Genomic DNA, 17,327 nt, shown 5'->3' with positions numbered 1-17,327 from the left:
TTCTGAAGAAGTATGTATTAAATGTACGCATCAAAATACTGTTCATCATATAGCAGTCCCTTAGCCTTCACTGAGTCTACTTAGAGGCTAACAGAAAACCTTAGAAGGAAGATGAGTTGAAAAAGGCCACAATCAAGTTTGCTTACATATAAAAGCAGGAGTTGGTAATGTTTTATTCTTAAAGACTTCACCTTTGGAACTTAAAATAAGCAATATATTCATTAAAGAAATAGTTTAATTTTGCAATACAGATAGTCTAAGTTTTTTGTCTATAAAATATTTAAAGAAATATTCTAAGGATCTTAAAGTAACTTTGGGAGGCATGGGGAAGGACAAAGGGACTGAATTTTTATGTCGTGGCCTCTGATCAGTGCTTTTAGTCCAATCCAGTCAAGTAAGTAAAGGTTCATAGAAAAAATTGTTTTATAAAATCATAGTGATGAAAAAAACTTTCCAGCCTAGGATCATCCCATCCAAGAAAAATACTGAGAAAACAGCTTGTAAAAAAGAAGGTAATAAAATCAAATTAAACTCATAAAACTCTACACTTAATAACAGGAATACATAATATATGTAATATAAAAATAATTCTTACCATTTATTCCATACCTATCATTTCCAAGGCACTGTACACTGTACTAGCTGCTTTACAATCAGACGGAGTCCCACTCTGTCGCGCCCAGGCTGGAGTGCAATGGCACCACCTTGGCTCACTGCAACCTCTGCTTCCCCAGTTCAAGCCATTCTCCTGCCTCAGCCTCCCAAGTAACTAGGACCACAGCCATGTGTCACCACACCTGGCCAATTTTTTTTTTTTTTTAGTAGAGATGGGGTTTCACCATGTTGGCCAGGCTGGTGTCAAACTCCTAACCTCAAGTGATCCGTCCGCCTTGGCCTCCCAAAGTGCTGGGATTACAGGCGTGAGCCACTGTGCCCAGCCTACAATCATGATTTCCAATTTCAAAAATCAGACTTCCTAATTCTCAGGTAGATGGCCAAAGCTGTTTTTTAAGTTTTGTGTCTTTTTAAACAGAAGAAAATGAACCTTATTAAAGCTGAATGACTCATTCAAGGCCATATAGCTGGTAGGTGGCAGAAGTGGGGTTTGAACCTGTTTTTCTTCCATACCACACACCAATTACTGTATACAAAAATAGCTGAATTGCTCCTATTAGCCAAATTTCATTTTTAAAACCCCACATGTGGTTTATTATTCTGTTATGGCAATGTCTATGTTGCATATTAATAAAAAATAAAATCCTTGTGTTTAGAAAACAGTGTTATCACAGATAACAATAAGCTATTCTTGTTCCTAGTTCCAATGATTTTGAACCTATTTCTCAGAAGAAGCCCTCTGATTCAAATATGAAACAGTATTCTATTTCATCACAAACACAAAGATCTGAAACCCCATTTTTGAGCCATCTCTGTATATAATAAGAATCCAGCCTGCATTTGTCAGTGATAGAGAGTACAGTAAATAAGAAGTCCCTGAAGAGGTCAGAGTGTTGACAAAATTCAACATCATGGTGGAGTCCACACAAACACAGGAAACAAAGCTCGGCCTTTCCATACAGCCGTCTGTCCTTGGAATGACTTCGTTTTAAGTCAACGTCTCTTCATGCCGCACATATTCCCCAATGTCTGCTTGATGAAATACCACAATCGCCATGGGGTCTACTTTTCTGCAGTCTTGTGTAGATTTGGCTGCCACCCCAAAACCCTGAGATTCAAAAGAAGAGACACTAACTCACTGAAGTCATTCAATATGCCCATATTGAGGGCTGGAAATAACAAAGACGGAAAAAGTACAGTTCTGGTCTTTCTGGGATTCAAAACGTGCTGAGAATTTATTCTCTCAAGCACTCAGATTGAAAACATACCCTTCTTGAATAAGAGTACTTGAGTTCTGTAACAGCTACCATCTCTACTCACCAAAGGGATGTCTGCCATGGAGTACACCACCACGCCCTGGTACTGAGAAGTATTTTCAGTGATTCGACCCAGACCAGATTTCAACACATGGTTCCCATACAGGAAGGACTGCTCTGCACCAGGCTTTATCCAAACTTTATACTATAAGAGAATTAAAATCCAAGAGACATAAAAACGTTACTATTTCTATCCATGCAGACAAGCTAGCTGCTGGATCTGTGAATAATTTTCTGAAATAATTTTAAGGGAAACAAAGAGAGACTCATGTTTTCCTCAAACTGTCCATCTCCTGAACAGAAATGCAGGAAGTTGCCCGGTGCAGTGGCTCACGCTTGTAATCCCAGCACTTTGGGAGGCCGAGGCAGGTGGATCACTTGAGGCCAGGAGTTCGAGACCAGCCTGGCCAACACAGCGAAACACTGTCTCTACTAAAAACACACAAAAAAATCAGCCAGGTGTGGTGGCACATGCCTGCAATCCCAGCTACTGAGGCACAAGAATCACTGGAACCTGGAAAGTGGAGGCTGCAGTGAGATCGCACCATTGCACTCTAGCCTGGGCGACAGAGTGAAACTGTGTCAGGAAAAAAGAGAAAGAGAAATGAAAAGAAAAAACAGAGCAAGAAAGAAAAAGAAAAAAAAATGCAAAAAGTTATTTTCTCAACTCTACAAGGATCATCCTCCATGGCCAGGTTAACAGCTCTTTTTCTGGACCCCGGTGTCTTCATTGCTGCCACTTATTTGCTTTCTGATCTCTAGCTGGGTCTGCCTAGGCTCTTCTACTTCGCTGGAGAAAACTAACCCTACGCAGCCACATAGCATTCTTATCCCATAGCCCTGACCATGCCCAAGCTGCAAGACCTCTACACATTTCCATGTGCTGAAACTCCTCCAAGCACACTGTCAGGGACTCTGTGGGAGAGAAGCTGCCGGACAATCTGCCTAATCCTTGACTTCATCGCCCGTGGCAGAATTGGAAACCGCCCCACAAACCTTGGCATAAGGTGCAAGGTAATCCAGAGCTGTGACATGCAACCGAAACTTGTGGGTTTTAGTGAATTTTCCAAAGCAGGTCCCCAGCGACACCAGCTTGTCCCCGGAAATATTGGCGGCCAGCTTCATAATCTTCTCACTAAAAGGGTAAAGGGGGAGCAAGGTTACGGATGAAGGAGGCTGGTGGGACCCAGGACCCCTCTCCCCTAGGTCCATGCTGCCTGCCCGGCCCCGCCTCACCTCACATAGTACACCCGGTCGTTGTGCAGACGGAAACAGTAGGTGCCATCTGGCCGGTCCACCAGCAGTTGAAGATTCTCCCCAATGCTGAGGGCAAAAAGAGAGGCCTGGAGACCGCGCCCGAACGAACCGGTCTCCGGCACCGCGCCCCCACTCCACCCCTGGCCACCACACCCACACACTCCTGCGTCCGCCCCGCGCGCTCCTACTATTTCGCTATCTTCTCAAACATGACACGGGTCTCCTCTTCAGTCAAAGGCCGCATTTTTCCCCCTGGGTTGGAACACCGGATCCTCGTGCCTTGGTAACTGGAAACGGAAGTCGGTCGCTCGCTGCTCCCCGGCAACCCCAAAGCCTTCCTCTCTAGCCCCGTACCAATAGTTCGTCTCGCTAGCGCCCAACAGTCTGGACGACCGCCGGGGAAAGCAAGCTGGCCGGATGAGAAAGCATAGAGACCGGAAATGTGCCTGTTTCTTCCTGTCCTAAGTTCGGAGTCAGCGCCCCCTGTGGTCCGGAAGGGAAGTGACGTTGTTGCTGGGAAGATGGCGACCGCGGCGACTATCCCATCGGTAGCCACGGCCACGGCAGCGGCTCTCGGCGAGGTGGAGGATGAAGGGCTCCTGGCGTCGCTGTTCCGGGACCGCTTCCCCGAGGCCCAGTGGCGCGAGCGGCCCGATGTGGGCCGCTACCTCCGGGAGTTGAGCGGCTCGGGGCTGGAGCGGCTGCGGCGCGAGCCCGAGCGCCTGGCGGAGGAGCGGGCGCAGCTGCTGCAGCAGACGCGCGACTTGGCCTTCGCTAACTACAAGACCTTCATCCGCGGCGCCGAGTGCACCGAGCGCATCCACCGCCTGTTTGGCGACGTGGAGGCGTCGCTCAGCCGCCTGCTCGACCGCTTGCCCAGCTTCCAGCAGAGCTGCAGGTGCGACGCGCCTGGCGCTAAGGGGTTTTATAATTGTAAAAGCTGACATTTCGATGGTAGAAATAACTAACACATAAAGCGTTTACCACGTTCCAGGTTCTCTGCTGAGCGCTTTATTAATCCACTTAAACCTCACAACAGCCTTCGAGGTAGGTACTATTATTCCTTTTTTTTCTTTTTTGAGACGGAGTCTCGCCTTGTCGCCAGGCTGGAGTGCAGTGGCGAGATCTCGGCTCGCTGCAACCCACCTCTGCCTCCCGGGTTCAAGCGATTCTCCTGCCTCAGCCTCCTGAGTAGCAGGGACCATAGGCGCGCGCCACCACGCCCAGCTAATTTTTTTGTATTTTTAGTAGAGACGGGGTTTCAGCATGTTGGCTAGGATGGTCTCGATCTTTTGGTCTCGTGATCTGTCCGCCTCGGCCTCCCAAAGCGCTGGGATTACAGGCATAATCCACTGCGCCCAGCCCTGTTATTTCCATTTTACATATGAGCAAGTCAAGACAGAGATTAGTGACGTCCAAGGACACAGCTAGGAGGTTTCGAATTCAGAACTGGTTACCCAGAAGCACGTCCCTCCCTCGAAGGGCAGTTGTGGGCACAAAGAAAAAGGATTCATGCAAAGCTCTTATTATCGGGTCTGACATAGTTAACATTATAGGTGTGAGCTGAATATATGTGCACATTTATATACTTATTTTATACGAAAGCGTGGACCGGAGGTCATCTGCTTCAAAACTTCCATTGACGGGAAGGTGACAAGGAAATCCTCGCATTTGAGGGCATCAGATATCAAAAAGTCTCTCCATTTGGATGGCTGGATGTGGTGGCTCAGCCTGTAATCCCAGCACTTTGGGAGCCTGAAGCTTGAACCCAGGAGTTCGAGAGCAGCCTGGCCAACATGGCAAAACCCTGTCTCTATAAAATAAAAAATTAGCTGGGCCTGGTGGCGTGCGCCTGTAGTCCCAGGTACACAGGAGGTTGAGGTGGGGGGGTCAGTTGGGCCCGGGAGATTGAGGCTGCAGTGAGCCATGATTGTGCCACCGCACTCCAGTTTGGGAGGTCGAGGCTGCGGTGGGCTGTGATTGTGCCACTGCATTCCAGACTGGGTGACAAAGTGAAACTCTGTCTTAAAAAAAGAAAAAAAGGCTGGGCGCGGTGGCCCACACCTGTAATCCCAGCACTTTGAGAGGCCAAGGCAGGTGGATCACGAGGTCAAGAGATCGAGGCCATCCTGGCTAACATGCTGAAACCCCCATGTCTACTAAAAATACAATTAGCTGGGCGTGGTGGCACGCGCTTGTAGTCCCAGCTACTCGGGAGGCTGAGGCAGGAGAATTACTTGAACCTGAGAAGCGGAGGTTGCAGTGAGCCAAGATGATGCGTGCCCTGCACTCCAGCCTGGTGACAGAGCAAGACTCCGTCTCAAAAACAAACAAAAAAAAAGTCCTTTGTGAGTCATATTCTGTCTCCATTATCCCTAGTTCTGCCTTCCAGCCTTTCATGATTAAAGTTTTATTTTTCTTTTGAGCCTTTGGATATTTGACAGCAGCTTTTGTACCCTTTCATGCTCCAGAATAGATAGGGGACTTGATAAAGCAGGTCTCTGCAAATATGGAGAAGTGTTGAAAGTAGACTGTGGCAGGAACTATGGTTGAACATTAGCATAGGAGAAGATGAAGACCTGAGGGGAAAGATTGTGGATTCTAGGCAGTTAGTGCTTCATTTTGAAAATAATGATAGCTGCTGTTAAATATTTAACTGTGTCTCTTTTACTATTTTTACTTTGACGCATTCGCTCTGTTTCAAGTTCTATGTTAAATGCTTCACACACATCATCTCATTTAGTTCTTACACCCTTATGAGGAGGGTCCTATATACTTTTTTTTTTTTTTTGAGACGGAGTCTTGCTTTGTTGGCCAGGCTGCAGTGCAGTGGCGCCATCTCTGCTCACTGCAACCTCCACCTCCTGGGTTCAAGTGATTCTCCTGCCTCAGCCTCCTGAGTAGCTGGGACTACAGGTGCGCACCACCATGCCTGGCTAATTTTTTGTATTTTTAGTAGAGATGGGGTTTCACTTGAACTCCTGGCCTCAAGTGATCCGCCCACCTCAGCCTCCCAAAGTGCTGGGATTACAGGCGTGAGCCACTGCGCCTGGCCCTATATACTGTTTTACCAATGAGGAAATAGGTTCAGAGAGGCCAAGTACCTTGCCACAGCCAGCAAGTGGCATATCTGGATCTCCATCTGTTAGATTTATTAATTGTATGTTTTTGGACAAGTTGCTTAACCTCTCTGGGATTAAAAATTTCCTCAATTGTAATAATACTTACCTTATAGGTGGGGTGTGAGGAATAAATCAGATAGATCATCCAGCCCAATGTTCATAGCAGGTGCTTGGTAACTGTAGCTAAGGTTTGGGTACAGAGCAGTGAAGGATCAACATTCTTCTGATTATTACTAGGAACTTTGTGAAGGAAGCCGAGGAGATCAGCTCCAACCGCCGGATGAATAGCCTGACCCTAAACCGGCACACAGAAATTTTGGAAATACTGGAGATTCCTCAGCTCATGGACACCTGTGTCCGGAACAGTTATTATGAAGAGGCCCTGGAGCTTGCAGCCTACGTACGCCGACTGGAGAGGAAATACTCTTCCATCCCTGTCATCCAGGTAGCCAACTTGCCCAGAGAAGACTCAAAGTAATGTTCTTGTAATCATTTATTCTGTGGTCAGGACTGAAGCTTTAGGTAGAAACTCTTGCATGTTTCACATCAGTTTCTGCCAGCCAGGTATGCCTGAACAGAAAACATTCATTTATTCAAAATACATATTAATCATATGCCAAGCACTGCTCTATATGCTGGGGATACAGTGTGAATAAAGTGGTCCTGGCTCTCATGCAGCTTACGTGCTAATGGGAAGTCTGATAATTGACAAAGAAAGAAATGATATCATTTCAGATAGTGGTGTCTGAAGAAAAAAACAGGGAATGGGGTAGAGGGAGTCTAGGGTAGGTTTCTTTAGGTAGGGTGATCAAGAAGGACTCTTCTAGGGAGGTAACATTTAAGCTGAGACCTAAATGAGAAGGAGGTGCCAGCCCACAAAGATCTAGGGAGAGAGCAAACCAGAAAGTGTGAAGAACAAGTAGAGAGGGCTGAAGTGGGCAGAAATTGGGTGTTTAAGGGATACAGAGGCAGCCAGGGTTAATGGATTGTAGCAGCGGGAGAGCACGAGGAAGCAGGTGAAGATGGAGAACCAGGTAGGGCCACCAGTGTAAGTCCCAACAAGTGGTTGGAATTTTCTTGATTGCAGTGGGAAGTCACTGGAGGATTTTAAGCTTTTTTTTTCTTTTCTTTTTTGAGACAGAGTCTCGCTCTGTCGCCCAGGCTGGAGTGCAGTGGTGTGACTTTGGCTCACTGCAGCCTTTATCTCCCGGGTTCAAGTGATTCTCCTGCCTCTGCCTCCCGAGTAACTGGGATTACAGGCCTGCACCACCACACCCACCTGATTTTTATATTTTTAGTAGAGACGAGGTTTCACATGTTGGCCAGACTGGTCTCAAACTCCTGACCTCAAGTGACCTGCCTGCCCACGGTGCTGGGATTACAGGTTTGAGCCACTGCACCTGGCCAGGTTTTAAGCTTTTTAAGCAAGAGAGTTAACTAACCTGATCTTTGTTGGTGAACCTACAGGCATCAGCTTTAGGAAATTACTTCACATTTCAGGAAAGCCATGGGAATGTTGGTCTGCAGTCTTCAGAGTTAGGGGAATGGGTTCTAGAGAGCATCCTTCCCAGCGCAGTGTGACTCTGTCTGTGTATTGTCAGGGCATCGTGAACGAAGTGCGCCAGTCCATGCAGCTGATGCTTAGCCAGCTGATCCAGCAACTGAGGACCAACATCCAGCTTCCCGCCTGCCTCCGTGTCATTGGCTACCTGCGGCGCATGGACGTCTTCACTGAGGCTGAGTTGAGGGTGAAGTTTCTTCAGGCCCGAGATGCTTGGCTCCGGTCCATCCTGACTGCCATTCCTAATGATGATCCCTATTTCCATATTACAAAAACCATCGAGGCCTCCCGTGTCCATCTCTTTGATATCATCACCCAGTACCGTGCCATCTTCTCAGACGAGGACCCACTGCTGCCCCCTGCCATGGGTGAGCACACTGTGAATGAGAGTGCCATCTTCCATGGCTGGGTGCTACAGAAAGTCTCACAGTTCCTGCAGGTGCTGGAGACCGACCTTTACCGGGGCATAGGCGGCCGCCTGGACTCTCTGCTGGGCCAGTGCATGTACTTTGGGCTGTCCTTCAGCCGGGTGGGAGCTGATTTCCGGGGTCAATTGGCTCCTGTTTTCCAGCGGGTGGCCATCAGCACTTTCCAGAAAGCAATTCAGGAAACAGTGGAGAAATTCCAGGAAGAAATGAACTCCTACATGCTCATCTCAGCTCCAGCCATCCTGGGCACCAGTAACATGCCTGCTGCTGTGCCAGCCACCCAGCCGGGGACGCTGCAGCCACCCATGGTGCTCCTAGATTTCCCACCCCTCGCCTGCTTCCTCAACAATATTCTGGTTGCCTTCAATGATCTGCGCCTCTGCTGCCCTGTGGCCCTGGCGCAGGATGTGACTGGGGTCTTGGAAGATGCCCTTGCCAAGGTGAGCACGTTCTGTTGGTTTTCTGCTACCCTGGGCCTTCTCTGGTAATGGGTGGCCAGATTTTTGTAATAAACCCATCTATTTGACGGTGTCTGCTGACATGGAGAGGTCTAGTGTGGTTTTGGAGGTTCTTCTGATTGAGAACCTCTGGCCAGTTGCCCTTCATGGGACCTAGGACAGTCCATGAAGTGATTTGCCTATAGTAACAATTCGTGATGCACGTATTAGCTTTTTAGTGCTGCATAACAAATTTCCACAAACTTAGTAGCTTCCAGCAACACATTTATTACCTTCCAGTTTTGGTGGGTCAGGAGTCCAGGCACAGCACAACCGGGTCCTCTCTGCTCAGGGTCTTACAGGGTTGCCATCAAGGTGTTGGCTGGGCTATGGCCTCATCTGGAGGTTGGGGCTCCATTTCAGACTCATTCAAGTTGGCAGGGGTCAGTTCCTTGCAATTGCAGAACTGAAGCCTCAGCTCCTAGAGGCTGTCCACTCCATAGGCAGCTGACAACATGGCTGTTTGCTTCCTCAAGGCCAGCAGGAGAGCTACTCTCTTGCTTGAGTCTCTTCTTTTAGGTACCTCCTTTTAAAAACTTCATTTGATTAAGTCAGATGATTAGGGACTTTAATTACATCTGCAAAACCCTTTACCTTTGGCATATTCTTTTATTTTTATTGTTAAAAGTGTTTTATTTTACAGAGAGATAGTGTCTCCCTATGTTGCCTAGGCTGGTCTCAAACTCCTGGACTCAAGTGATCCTCCTGCTACATACCCTCAAAGTGTGGGATTACAGGTGTGAGTCACTTGAACTTGGGAAGTCCAGCATCAGAGTCTGTGTTCTTACCCTGTCGCTATGCCACATATCTGTAGTGTCAGCTAGGCTGCTCTGTTGGTTTTGAAACTTCTATTTCCTAGCTGTTTTCTTACAGTTTTCCAGTGGTTCTAGCTTTCTGAAACCTCGGGGCTTAGTAGAAAGCTTGTATAGTTTTGCTTCATTTTCCTGGATCCAGCACAGTTCTGGTTGGTCCTCCGTGGAAGTTAAGAACCATGTATTGGGCTGGGCGCAGTGGCTCACGCCTGTAATGCCAACACTTTGGGAGGCTGAGGTAGGAGGATCTCTTGAAGCCAGGAGCTCCAGACCAGCCTGGGCAACAAAGCAAGACCCTGTCTCTACAAAAAAATTTTAAAACTTAGCCAGGCATGATGGTGCACGCCTGTAGTTCCAGCTACTTGGGAGGCTAAGGTGGGAGTATCCCTTGAGCCCAGGAGTTTGAAGCTACAGTGAGCTGATTGTGCCGCTGCACTCCAGCTTAGGTGACAGAGCAAAATCCTGTCTCTTAAAAAAAAAAAACAAAAAACCAAAACCACGTATTCTCTCTATAGTTTTATGACACTCCTCCACTGGAACTGGAAACTATACCCGTAATGTAACAAGTTGGGTCTGAACTTCACATTAATAAAGTGACACAATTGTGGAGAATGACCATAATTCTGAGTTTAAATGAGACAGTAAAATAATGTACTGTTAAATTACTTTGTTCAGGAAAACTGGAGGGGCATACATTTTTTTGCCTAGTTTCATGCACTGCTGTCCCAGTGGTGATAGGCTGTCCCAGTAATTGACGGTGCCCTTGTCTCTTAGGTAACTAAAATAATCCTGGCCTTCCATCGCGCTGAAGAGGCTGCCTTCAGCAGCGGGGAGCAAGAGCTCTTCGTCCAGTTCTGCACTGTCTTCCTGGAAGACCTTGTTCCGTATTTAAATCGCTGTCTCCAAGTCCTTTTTCCACCAGCTCAGATAGCACAGACTTTAGGTAAGAGAATGAAAATTCTGTAAACTGCCTTACTGATGTGTAATTCACATACTAAATAATTCATCCATTTGTGTAAGTCAGTGTTTTTTAGTAAATATGAATCCAATTTTAGAATATTTCCATCACTCCAAAAAGATCCTTCATGCACGTTTGTAGTCATTCCTCGACAACATCCTTAGCCCCTGCCAACCTACTTTCTGTTGCCATAGATTTGCCTCTTCTGGACATTTCATAAAAATGGAATCATACATTATGTGGCTGTATCTGGCTAAGCGGAAGAAGCCAGTCACAAAAGAACCACATACGTATGATTCCATTTATGTGAAATATCTAGAGAAACGGTTTTTATAGACTTTTTTTTTTTTTGAGGTGGAGTCTCGCTGTGTTGCCAGGCTGGAGTGCAGTGGCACAGTCTTGGCTCACTGCAACCTCCACCTCCCGGGTTCAAGCAATTCTCCTGCCTCAGCCTCCCGAGTAGCTGGGACTACAGACTCGCACCACCACGCCCAGCTAATTTTTGTATTTTAGTAGAGACGGGGTTTCACCATGTTGGCCAGGATGGTCTCGATTTCTTGACCTGTGATCCGCCCGCCTCGGCCTCCCAAAGTGCTCAGATTACAGGCGTGAGCCACCACGCCCGTCCTAAAGTCTTTTTTCCAATTCACTTTCACGTCCTTGTCCCCTTGTGGTAGGAGAGGGGCTTGGTTGAGGCACAGCTTCCCAAAGGGCAATGGGTCAGTGCATCACACCTGCAAAGCCTGGCTGCCCTCTGCTTTTTCCCTGGTGCTGCCTGAGGTCTGGGTTCCTGCTGCAGGCACCCTACACTGCTGTTCCGTTACGTTCTGCTTCACAGTATAGCTTCCCGTTCCCTGTAACAAAGGTGGTTTTTGCTGTATTAAAACATAGTAATTGATGGCTGGGCGCAGTGGCTCATGCCTGTAATCCCAGCACTTTGGGAGGCCGAGGCGGATGGATCACCTGAGGTTGGGAGTTTGAGACCAGCCTGGCCAACATAGTAACCCCGTCTCTACTAAAAATACAAAAATTAGCCTGGCGTGGTGGCGGGTGCCTGTAATCCCAGCTACCACGGAGGCTGAGGCATGAGAACTGTTTGAACCTGGGAGGCAGAGGTTGCAGTGAGCAGCAATCACGCCACTGCACTCCAGCCTGGGCGACAGAGCGAGACTCTGTCTCAAAAAAAAAAAAAATAGTAATGGCTCGTTTTTTTTCCCTTACATTTCCTTTTTTTTTTTGAGACGGAGTTTTGCTCTTGTTGCCCAGGCTGGAGTGCAATGGCGCGATCTCGGCTAACTGCAATCTCCACCTCCTAGGTTCAAGCGATTCTCCTGCCTTAGCCTTCCCAAGTAGCTGGGATTACAGGCATGCGCCACCAAGCCCGGCTAATTTTGTATTTTTAATAGAGATGGGATTTCTCCGTGTGGGTCAGGCTGGTCTCGAACTCCTGACCTCAGGTGATCCGCCGCCCCGCCCCCCGCCCCCGGCCTCCCAAAGTGCTGGGATTACAGGCGTGAGCCACCGCGCCCGGCCTCCCTTAAATTTCTATATTGAGTTTTATTAGTAACTTTTCCATTTTGCTTTCCCCACGTCTGGGTTAGGCATTCCTCCCACTCAGCTCTCCAAGTACGGTAACCTAGGGCATGTGAACATCGGCGCCATTCAGGAGCCCCTCGCCTTTATCCTGCCAAAGAGAGAGACGCTTTTCACCCTGGATGACCAGGCGCTGGGGCCCGAGCTCACAGCTGCAGCACCAGAGCCTCCCGCCGAGGAGCCACGCCTGGAGCCCGCGGGCCCAGCCTGCCCGGAGGGAGGGCGAGCGGAGACACAGGCGGAACCGCCCAGCGTGGGGCCCTAGCCGGCGTCCCCTGCCTCCAGAACGCGGTGCGTGAGGTTCCCGGCGCGGGGTGGCCAGGACTGCCTCGCCCTGGAAGGTCCAGGCCGGGTTCGGGAGGCGGCAAGGCGCTCCCGGGAGGAGAGCGGAAGGGGGCGGTGCTCACTGCCAGTCTAGGCAGGAAGGCGGGGATCCAGTCGCGGCTTTGTTGTGCGCTGGCCGACGGCGCTTCCCGGCGTGCCCCGCGCTGCGGCCGGAAGGGGCGGGCCGGGTCACTGTTGCGGGGGCCGCCATGGCCCGGCTGTGGGGCGCGCTGAGTCTTCGGCCACTGTGGGCTGCCGTGCCGTGGGGCGGGGCGGCAGCCGTCGGTGCCCGGGCTTGCAGCTCCGCGGCCGCCCCGGACGGCGTCGAGGGCCCGGCGCTCCGGCGCTCCTATTGGCGCCACCTGAGGCGTCTGGTGCTGGGTCCTCTGGAACCGCCGTTCTCGCACGTGTGCCAAGTCGGGGACCCGGTGCTGCGCGGCGTGGCGGCCCCGGTGGAGCGGGCGCAGCTAGGCGGGCCCGAGCTGCAGCGGCTGACGCAACGGCTGGTCCAGGTGATGCGGCGGCGGCGCTGCGTGGGCCTAAGCGCGCCGCAGCTGGGGGTGCCGCGGCAGGTGCTGGCGCTGGAGCTCCCCGAGGCGCTGTGTCGGGAGTGCTCGCCCCGCCAGCGCGCGCTCCGCCAGATGGAGCCCTTCCCCCTGCGCGTGTTCGTGAACCCCAGCCTGCGAGTGCTTGACAGCCGCCTGGTCACCTTTCCCGAGGGCTGCGAGAGCGTCGCCGGCTTCCTGGCCTGCGTGCCCCGCTTCCAGGCGGTGCAGATCTCAGGTGCGGGCGGCGGGGACCGGGGCGGCTGGAGCGGCGCGCGCGTCTTTTCCGCCCGACTCCGGCGAGAGCGCAGAAGTGGTCGCGGTTCATACGCCGGACCTCCCGCAGGAGCGAAGTGGGATGCGGGAGCGGAGAGGCCTCAGGACGGATAGAAGCTCCTGTGGGGCAGAGCCCGCTCAGATAGGACGCAGGGGCGAGGAGAGGTCCCCCAATTCCGCTGTTACCTGACAGCCTGGCGTCTGCTTTCTGCTCCCTTGCTCTCTGAGGCAAACACCCTCTTCGGCCCCAGTTAGATCGCCACGGTGGAGGTGGAGAAGTGGGGGTTAGCCCCCCAGCCTGACCCAGCCCAGGGGGCTAGGCCATTCCCCCCGTGGTACCACAGGATGCCTCGCGGAATGCGGGCTCTGCTGGGGTCGGGGTGATTGTTCCTGCAGAGCAAGCCCGTCGGTTCAAGAGGGTCAGAAAAACAAGTGGGGCCTCAAGCTGCAGAACCTCTGTTAGGCGTTGGTAGCCCACAGGTACCTCAGAAGTGGGAGGAGTGTTCGGAAGGGTCGCACCGTAGAAAGATGATTTCTCATCTCAGCTCTACAGTGAGCTGGATAACCTAATTACCAGAGTTGGGAACCAGGTTGAACGCTTGGTAATGGACCGAGATGAGGCACGTTTTCCAGTTAGAAAAGGAGCTGCTGTCTACATTTGCCATCTGCTGTTGCCTCTTGTCAATGGGAACAGCCGGGACCGGGGGCAGGGGTAGGGAGGTTGAGGATGATGCAGTTCAGCTGTTCCCACTCACCAGGGCTGTAACTTCCTTTGCAGGGCTGGACCCCAATGGAGAACAGGTGGTGTGGCAGGCGAGAGGGTGGGCAGCCCGCATCATCCAGCACGAGATGGACCACCTGCAGGGCTGCCTGTTTATTGACAAAATGGACAGCAGGACGTTCACAAACGTCTACTGGATGAAGGTGAATGACTAAAGCTTTGCTATTGGGGCTGAGGATTCCGGATACCAAGACGCAAACACTTTCACTTTGAGCTGGGCACATCTTACTTGGCATCAACTTGGATGGCTCGCATATGACAGGAAACTGGATTGCCTAGACATGGCAGACTGAGCTGGAGGAAGATGTCAGAAATGTTTACCCTGAAATCAGTTACGGACGAAATGTTGGCTACAACTTGAGGAGAAAAATCACCCCCAAAGGAGTGGACATTTCCTAACAATTCTGTATGGAGGAAGGTGGGGTAATTGCATCCGTCTGCAGTAGACACGAGTTCCTCGGACCTGTATAATCTCCCAAAGCCAAGGTTTAGTAATAATGTAGTCCCCAAATACCTGAAAGCTGTCTTTAAAAATGCAGGTAAGCATGTGACTGGCCATTTGTGCCGAGTTCTTATTTTTACGGAGGGCTTGTGGCCTTAGACGCCAGTTTGCTTATGGAAATGAAACAGAATAGTCCCTGTTCAAGGATGTGTTTCATGACAGCACGAGTGTAAATAGGTGTCCACACATTTTAACAGCCTTGGGCAGGATTTTGCTGCTGAGATCCCTAGAGCAGCTGGTTCTTGGCTCATTCTTGGGGTAGAGGCCGTGGATCAGGGCTGGGGGCAGGGGTGACAATTGAGAAGTGCACTGAGCCCTTTCCTGTTAACAATTGGGACATAGCAGGATTAGTACTTCCTGGTTATACACTTATTTTGTAAAAATAGAATTAATATCACAGCAACCAATGTGTAGGTTTAAGAAAGTGGCCAGGTGCAGTGGTTCACGCCTGTAATCCCAGCACTTTGGGAGGGCGGGGCGGGTGGATCACGAGGTCAGGAGTTCAAGACCAGCCTGGCCAAGATGGTGAAACCCTGTCTCTACTAAAGATACAAAAATTAGCCGGGCGTGGTGGCGAGCACCTGTAATCCCAGGTACTTGTGAAGCCAAGGCAGAGAATTGCTTGAACCCAGGAGGCGGAGGTACAGTGAGCCGAGATCACGCCACTGCACTCCATCCAGCCTGGGCGACAGAGCAAGACTCAGAAGTATGATTCTGGCTGTAGAGTTTTCTTTTTTTCTCTGTCTCAAAAAAAGTGTCAGCTTTGTCAAAAGGTGAAGGAACTGATTTTATTTATTCTTTTATTTTTTTTTTTAAGATAGAGATGGGGGTCTTACTGTGTTGCCCAGGCTGGCCTCAAATTCCTGGTCTCAGGCAATCCTCCTGCCTCGGCCTCCCAAAGTGCTGGGATCACAGTTGTGAGCCACACTACCCAGCCAAACTCCAGTTTTAGTTAAACTGTTTCACCTCATTTTTATGCTGAGTTTTGTAAAGTAGGTATTCTTGCTAAACAGAGTCCTGAAAATCAAACTATACAAGTAGTAGGAAGTCCAGTAAGCTGTTTAGAGGAAAAAGTGTTATAAATGGCAGTTAAATGAACCCAGGAAAGACCCGTCCTCCTTTGTGGCTTTCTCTGAGGCCCCATGAGGCCAAGCCAGAAGCAAACTGGCTCTAGGTGTAGCCAGACTTTGAAAATGAATCCCGGCCAGGCTTGGTGGCTCATGCCTGTAATCCCAGCACTTTGGGAGGTCAAGGCAGGCAGATCACCTGAGGTCAGGAGTTCAAGACCAGCCTGGCCAACATGGCAAAACCCTGTTTCTACTAAAAATATGAAAATTAGCTGGGTGTGCTGGTAGGCGCCTGTAATCACCGCTACTTGGGAGGCTGAGGCGGGAGAATCGCTCAAACCTGGGAGGCAGAGGTTGCAGTGGGCTGAGATCTCGCCACTGTACTCCAGCCTGGGCGACAGAGCAAGGCTCTGTCTCAAAAAAAAAAAAAAAAGGAATCCCAACCAGATACTGGTGCAAGGTCAGAGACGCAGCCAATGGGGAGATTTGTAGAAAGCTCATAGATGCTGAAAACATGGGTCTTTAGGAAAATTATAATTCAGTTGAGCCTCCTTTCATTTGGACAATGTTCAGAAGCTCTTACAGGGGGCTATGGCGATCTTTTGATGCTTCTTATAGTCTTCTGAGGTTAACGCTTTTGTGGTGGGCATCGGTAGCAATAAAATGCAAACTTTATTGCATTTCCAGTAGAATCTCTCCCACTTCGAGCAGGAAGCACTCACAAAAAATGCATATACATGTCAACGTTGTGAGCTAATCAGAGTTTTAGAAATCAACTTCCACAGTGAAAGCCAATGTAGGCAGAAGGTTTATAACAGAATCCCCAGGCAGAGAAGTGAATTTTAGAGCATTTCAGAGAGGAAACTCCTCTGCACATGTCAGCATGTTTAACGTCGATGATGGCAGGTTGTGTGCTGGCAGCCAGAGTCTGAGGCCACTGTCCAAAGTTCAGCATCAGTGGTTCCTGTTGCTGGTCATGGAGAGAGACAACTGGAAAGTCAGGTGTTTTCACGCTCTAACTAGAGCACAGGGATGGACCATAGCCATGCTAACCTTTGTTAACCCCTAGGACTTGTCAAGGTGTTTAAGCAGTAGGAATGAGGAAACAACGTTCTGATTCAAGTAAATGTAACTAGAAGTAAAAATTTAAAAACTTGTAAGCTCACTAAAGTGAAGCTCTGCAGACACGGTTCATATCCTGGTGGCTGAGGGCACATAACCAAGAACTTACACGAGCACCCCCAAGCCACAAAGATCCCAGCTGCTATGGTTGAGGGGTAACCCGCCAGCACTGGAGCCAAGTGTTGGAGCTACTGATCCAAAGTTAGCTCACTTCTGCAGAGGCTCTGAACCAGAGCAAAGAAATGGCCCAGTGCAAGCCCAGTTTGAGCCAAGAGTTGGCCATGTAATCAGTTCTGGCCCAACCAGGTTTGAAAGGTAGAGGAGCAGTACTGGGTTTTGGAGAGGGAAGGTTGGAACAAAGCCCTTTGCAGGCTATAAGCTTCATTTACTAGGCCAGGTCTTTCTGTGTGAATGTGCTTTGACTTTGGTCTGTTTATATGCATGGGGTAAACGTGGGACAGCCTCTGCAGCTTCACTGCCTGCTGGACGTGGGTCCAGGGCTGCCAGCTCTGGGCCCTTGGTCTGTTGGGGGTCGCAAACTGAAATGGCCA

General features: G+C 49.9%; 2 protein-coding genes across 7 annotated transcripts in view; one reads left to right on the top strand and one right to left on the bottom strand.

The window, feature by feature from the left end:
- The window catches only part of NIP7 (nucleolar pre-rRNA processing protein NIP7), a 29,693-nt gene extending 25,617 nt beyond the window's left edge, over positions 1 to 4,076 (bottom strand). Inside the window, exons 1-5 of one of the 2 annotated variants that reach the window (XM_004057879.5) lie at positions 3,377 to 4,076; positions 3,168 to 3,254; positions 2,928 to 3,066; positions 1,936 to 2,076; positions 1 to 1,723 (exon numbers count right to left, since the gene is read on the bottom strand). In XM_004057879.5, the coding sequence (XP_004057927.1) occupies positions 1,604 to 1,723; positions 1,936 to 2,076; positions 2,928 to 3,066; positions 3,168 to 3,254; positions 3,377 to 3,432 (543 nt within the window). In that variant the 5' untranslated portion in view covers positions 3,433 to 4,076 and the 3' untranslated portion in view covers positions 1 to 1,603. The remainder of the gene's footprint in view (positions 1,724 to 1,935; positions 2,077 to 2,927; positions 3,067 to 3,167; positions 3,255 to 3,376) is intronic. The other variant, XM_055366289.2, reaches the window with a different exon arrangement.
- COG8 (component of oligomeric golgi complex 8) lies at positions 3,629 to 16,334 on the top strand. 5 transcript variants are annotated; one of them, XM_055366284.2, is made up of 6 exons: positions 3,629 to 4,086; positions 6,548 to 6,755; positions 7,912 to 8,739; positions 10,383 to 10,551; positions 12,168 to 12,344; positions 14,083 to 16,334. In XM_055366284.2, the coding sequence occupies exons 1-6, from the start codon at positions 3,629 to 3,631 to the stop codon at positions 14,238 to 14,240; spliced, it is 1,998 nt and encodes a 665-aa protein (XP_055222259.2). In that variant the 3' UTR covers positions 14,241 to 16,334. The 5 variants fall into 5 exon arrangements, with proteins under 5 accessions (XP_055222259.2, XP_063555751.1, XP_030858487.3 ...); XM_063699681.1 differs by lacking the exon at positions 14,083 to 16,334 and adding an exon at positions 11,883 to 12,023 and having other exon boundaries at positions 12,168 to 12,448; XM_031002627.3 differs by having other exon boundaries at positions 12,168 to 16,334.
- Positions 16,335 to 17,327: the final 993 nt, after the last annotated feature.

The sequence above is a fragment of the Gorilla gorilla genome, chromosome 18 (genome assembly GCF_029281585.2).
Source record: "Gorilla gorilla gorilla isolate KB3781 chromosome 18, NHGRI_mGorGor1-v2.1_pri, whole genome shotgun sequence".
Taxonomy (NCBI): Eukaryota; Metazoa; Chordata; class Mammalia; order Primates; family Hominidae; genus Gorilla; species Gorilla gorilla.
Note: the sequence above shows the minus strand (reverse complement) of the source record. Positions and strands in the feature narration are given on the sequence as shown.

What these genes read in the sequence shown, in the direction of transcription:
- COG8 (XM_063699681.1), top strand. Translation starts at nt 3,629, where the DNA reads ATGTGCCTGTTTCTTCCTGTCCTAAGTTCGGAGTCAGCGCCCCCTGTG. An exon ending in AGCTTCCAGCAGAGCTGCAG is followed by an intron (nt 4,087 to 6,547) that starts GTGCGACGCGCC and finishes GATTATTACTAG; the next exon opens with GAACTTTGTGAAGGAAGCCG. An exon ending in TCAGATAGCACAGACTTTAG is followed by an intron (nt 10,552 to 11,882) that starts GTAAGAGAATGA and finishes TCCACCTCCTAG; the next exon opens with GTTCAAGCGATTCTCCTGCC.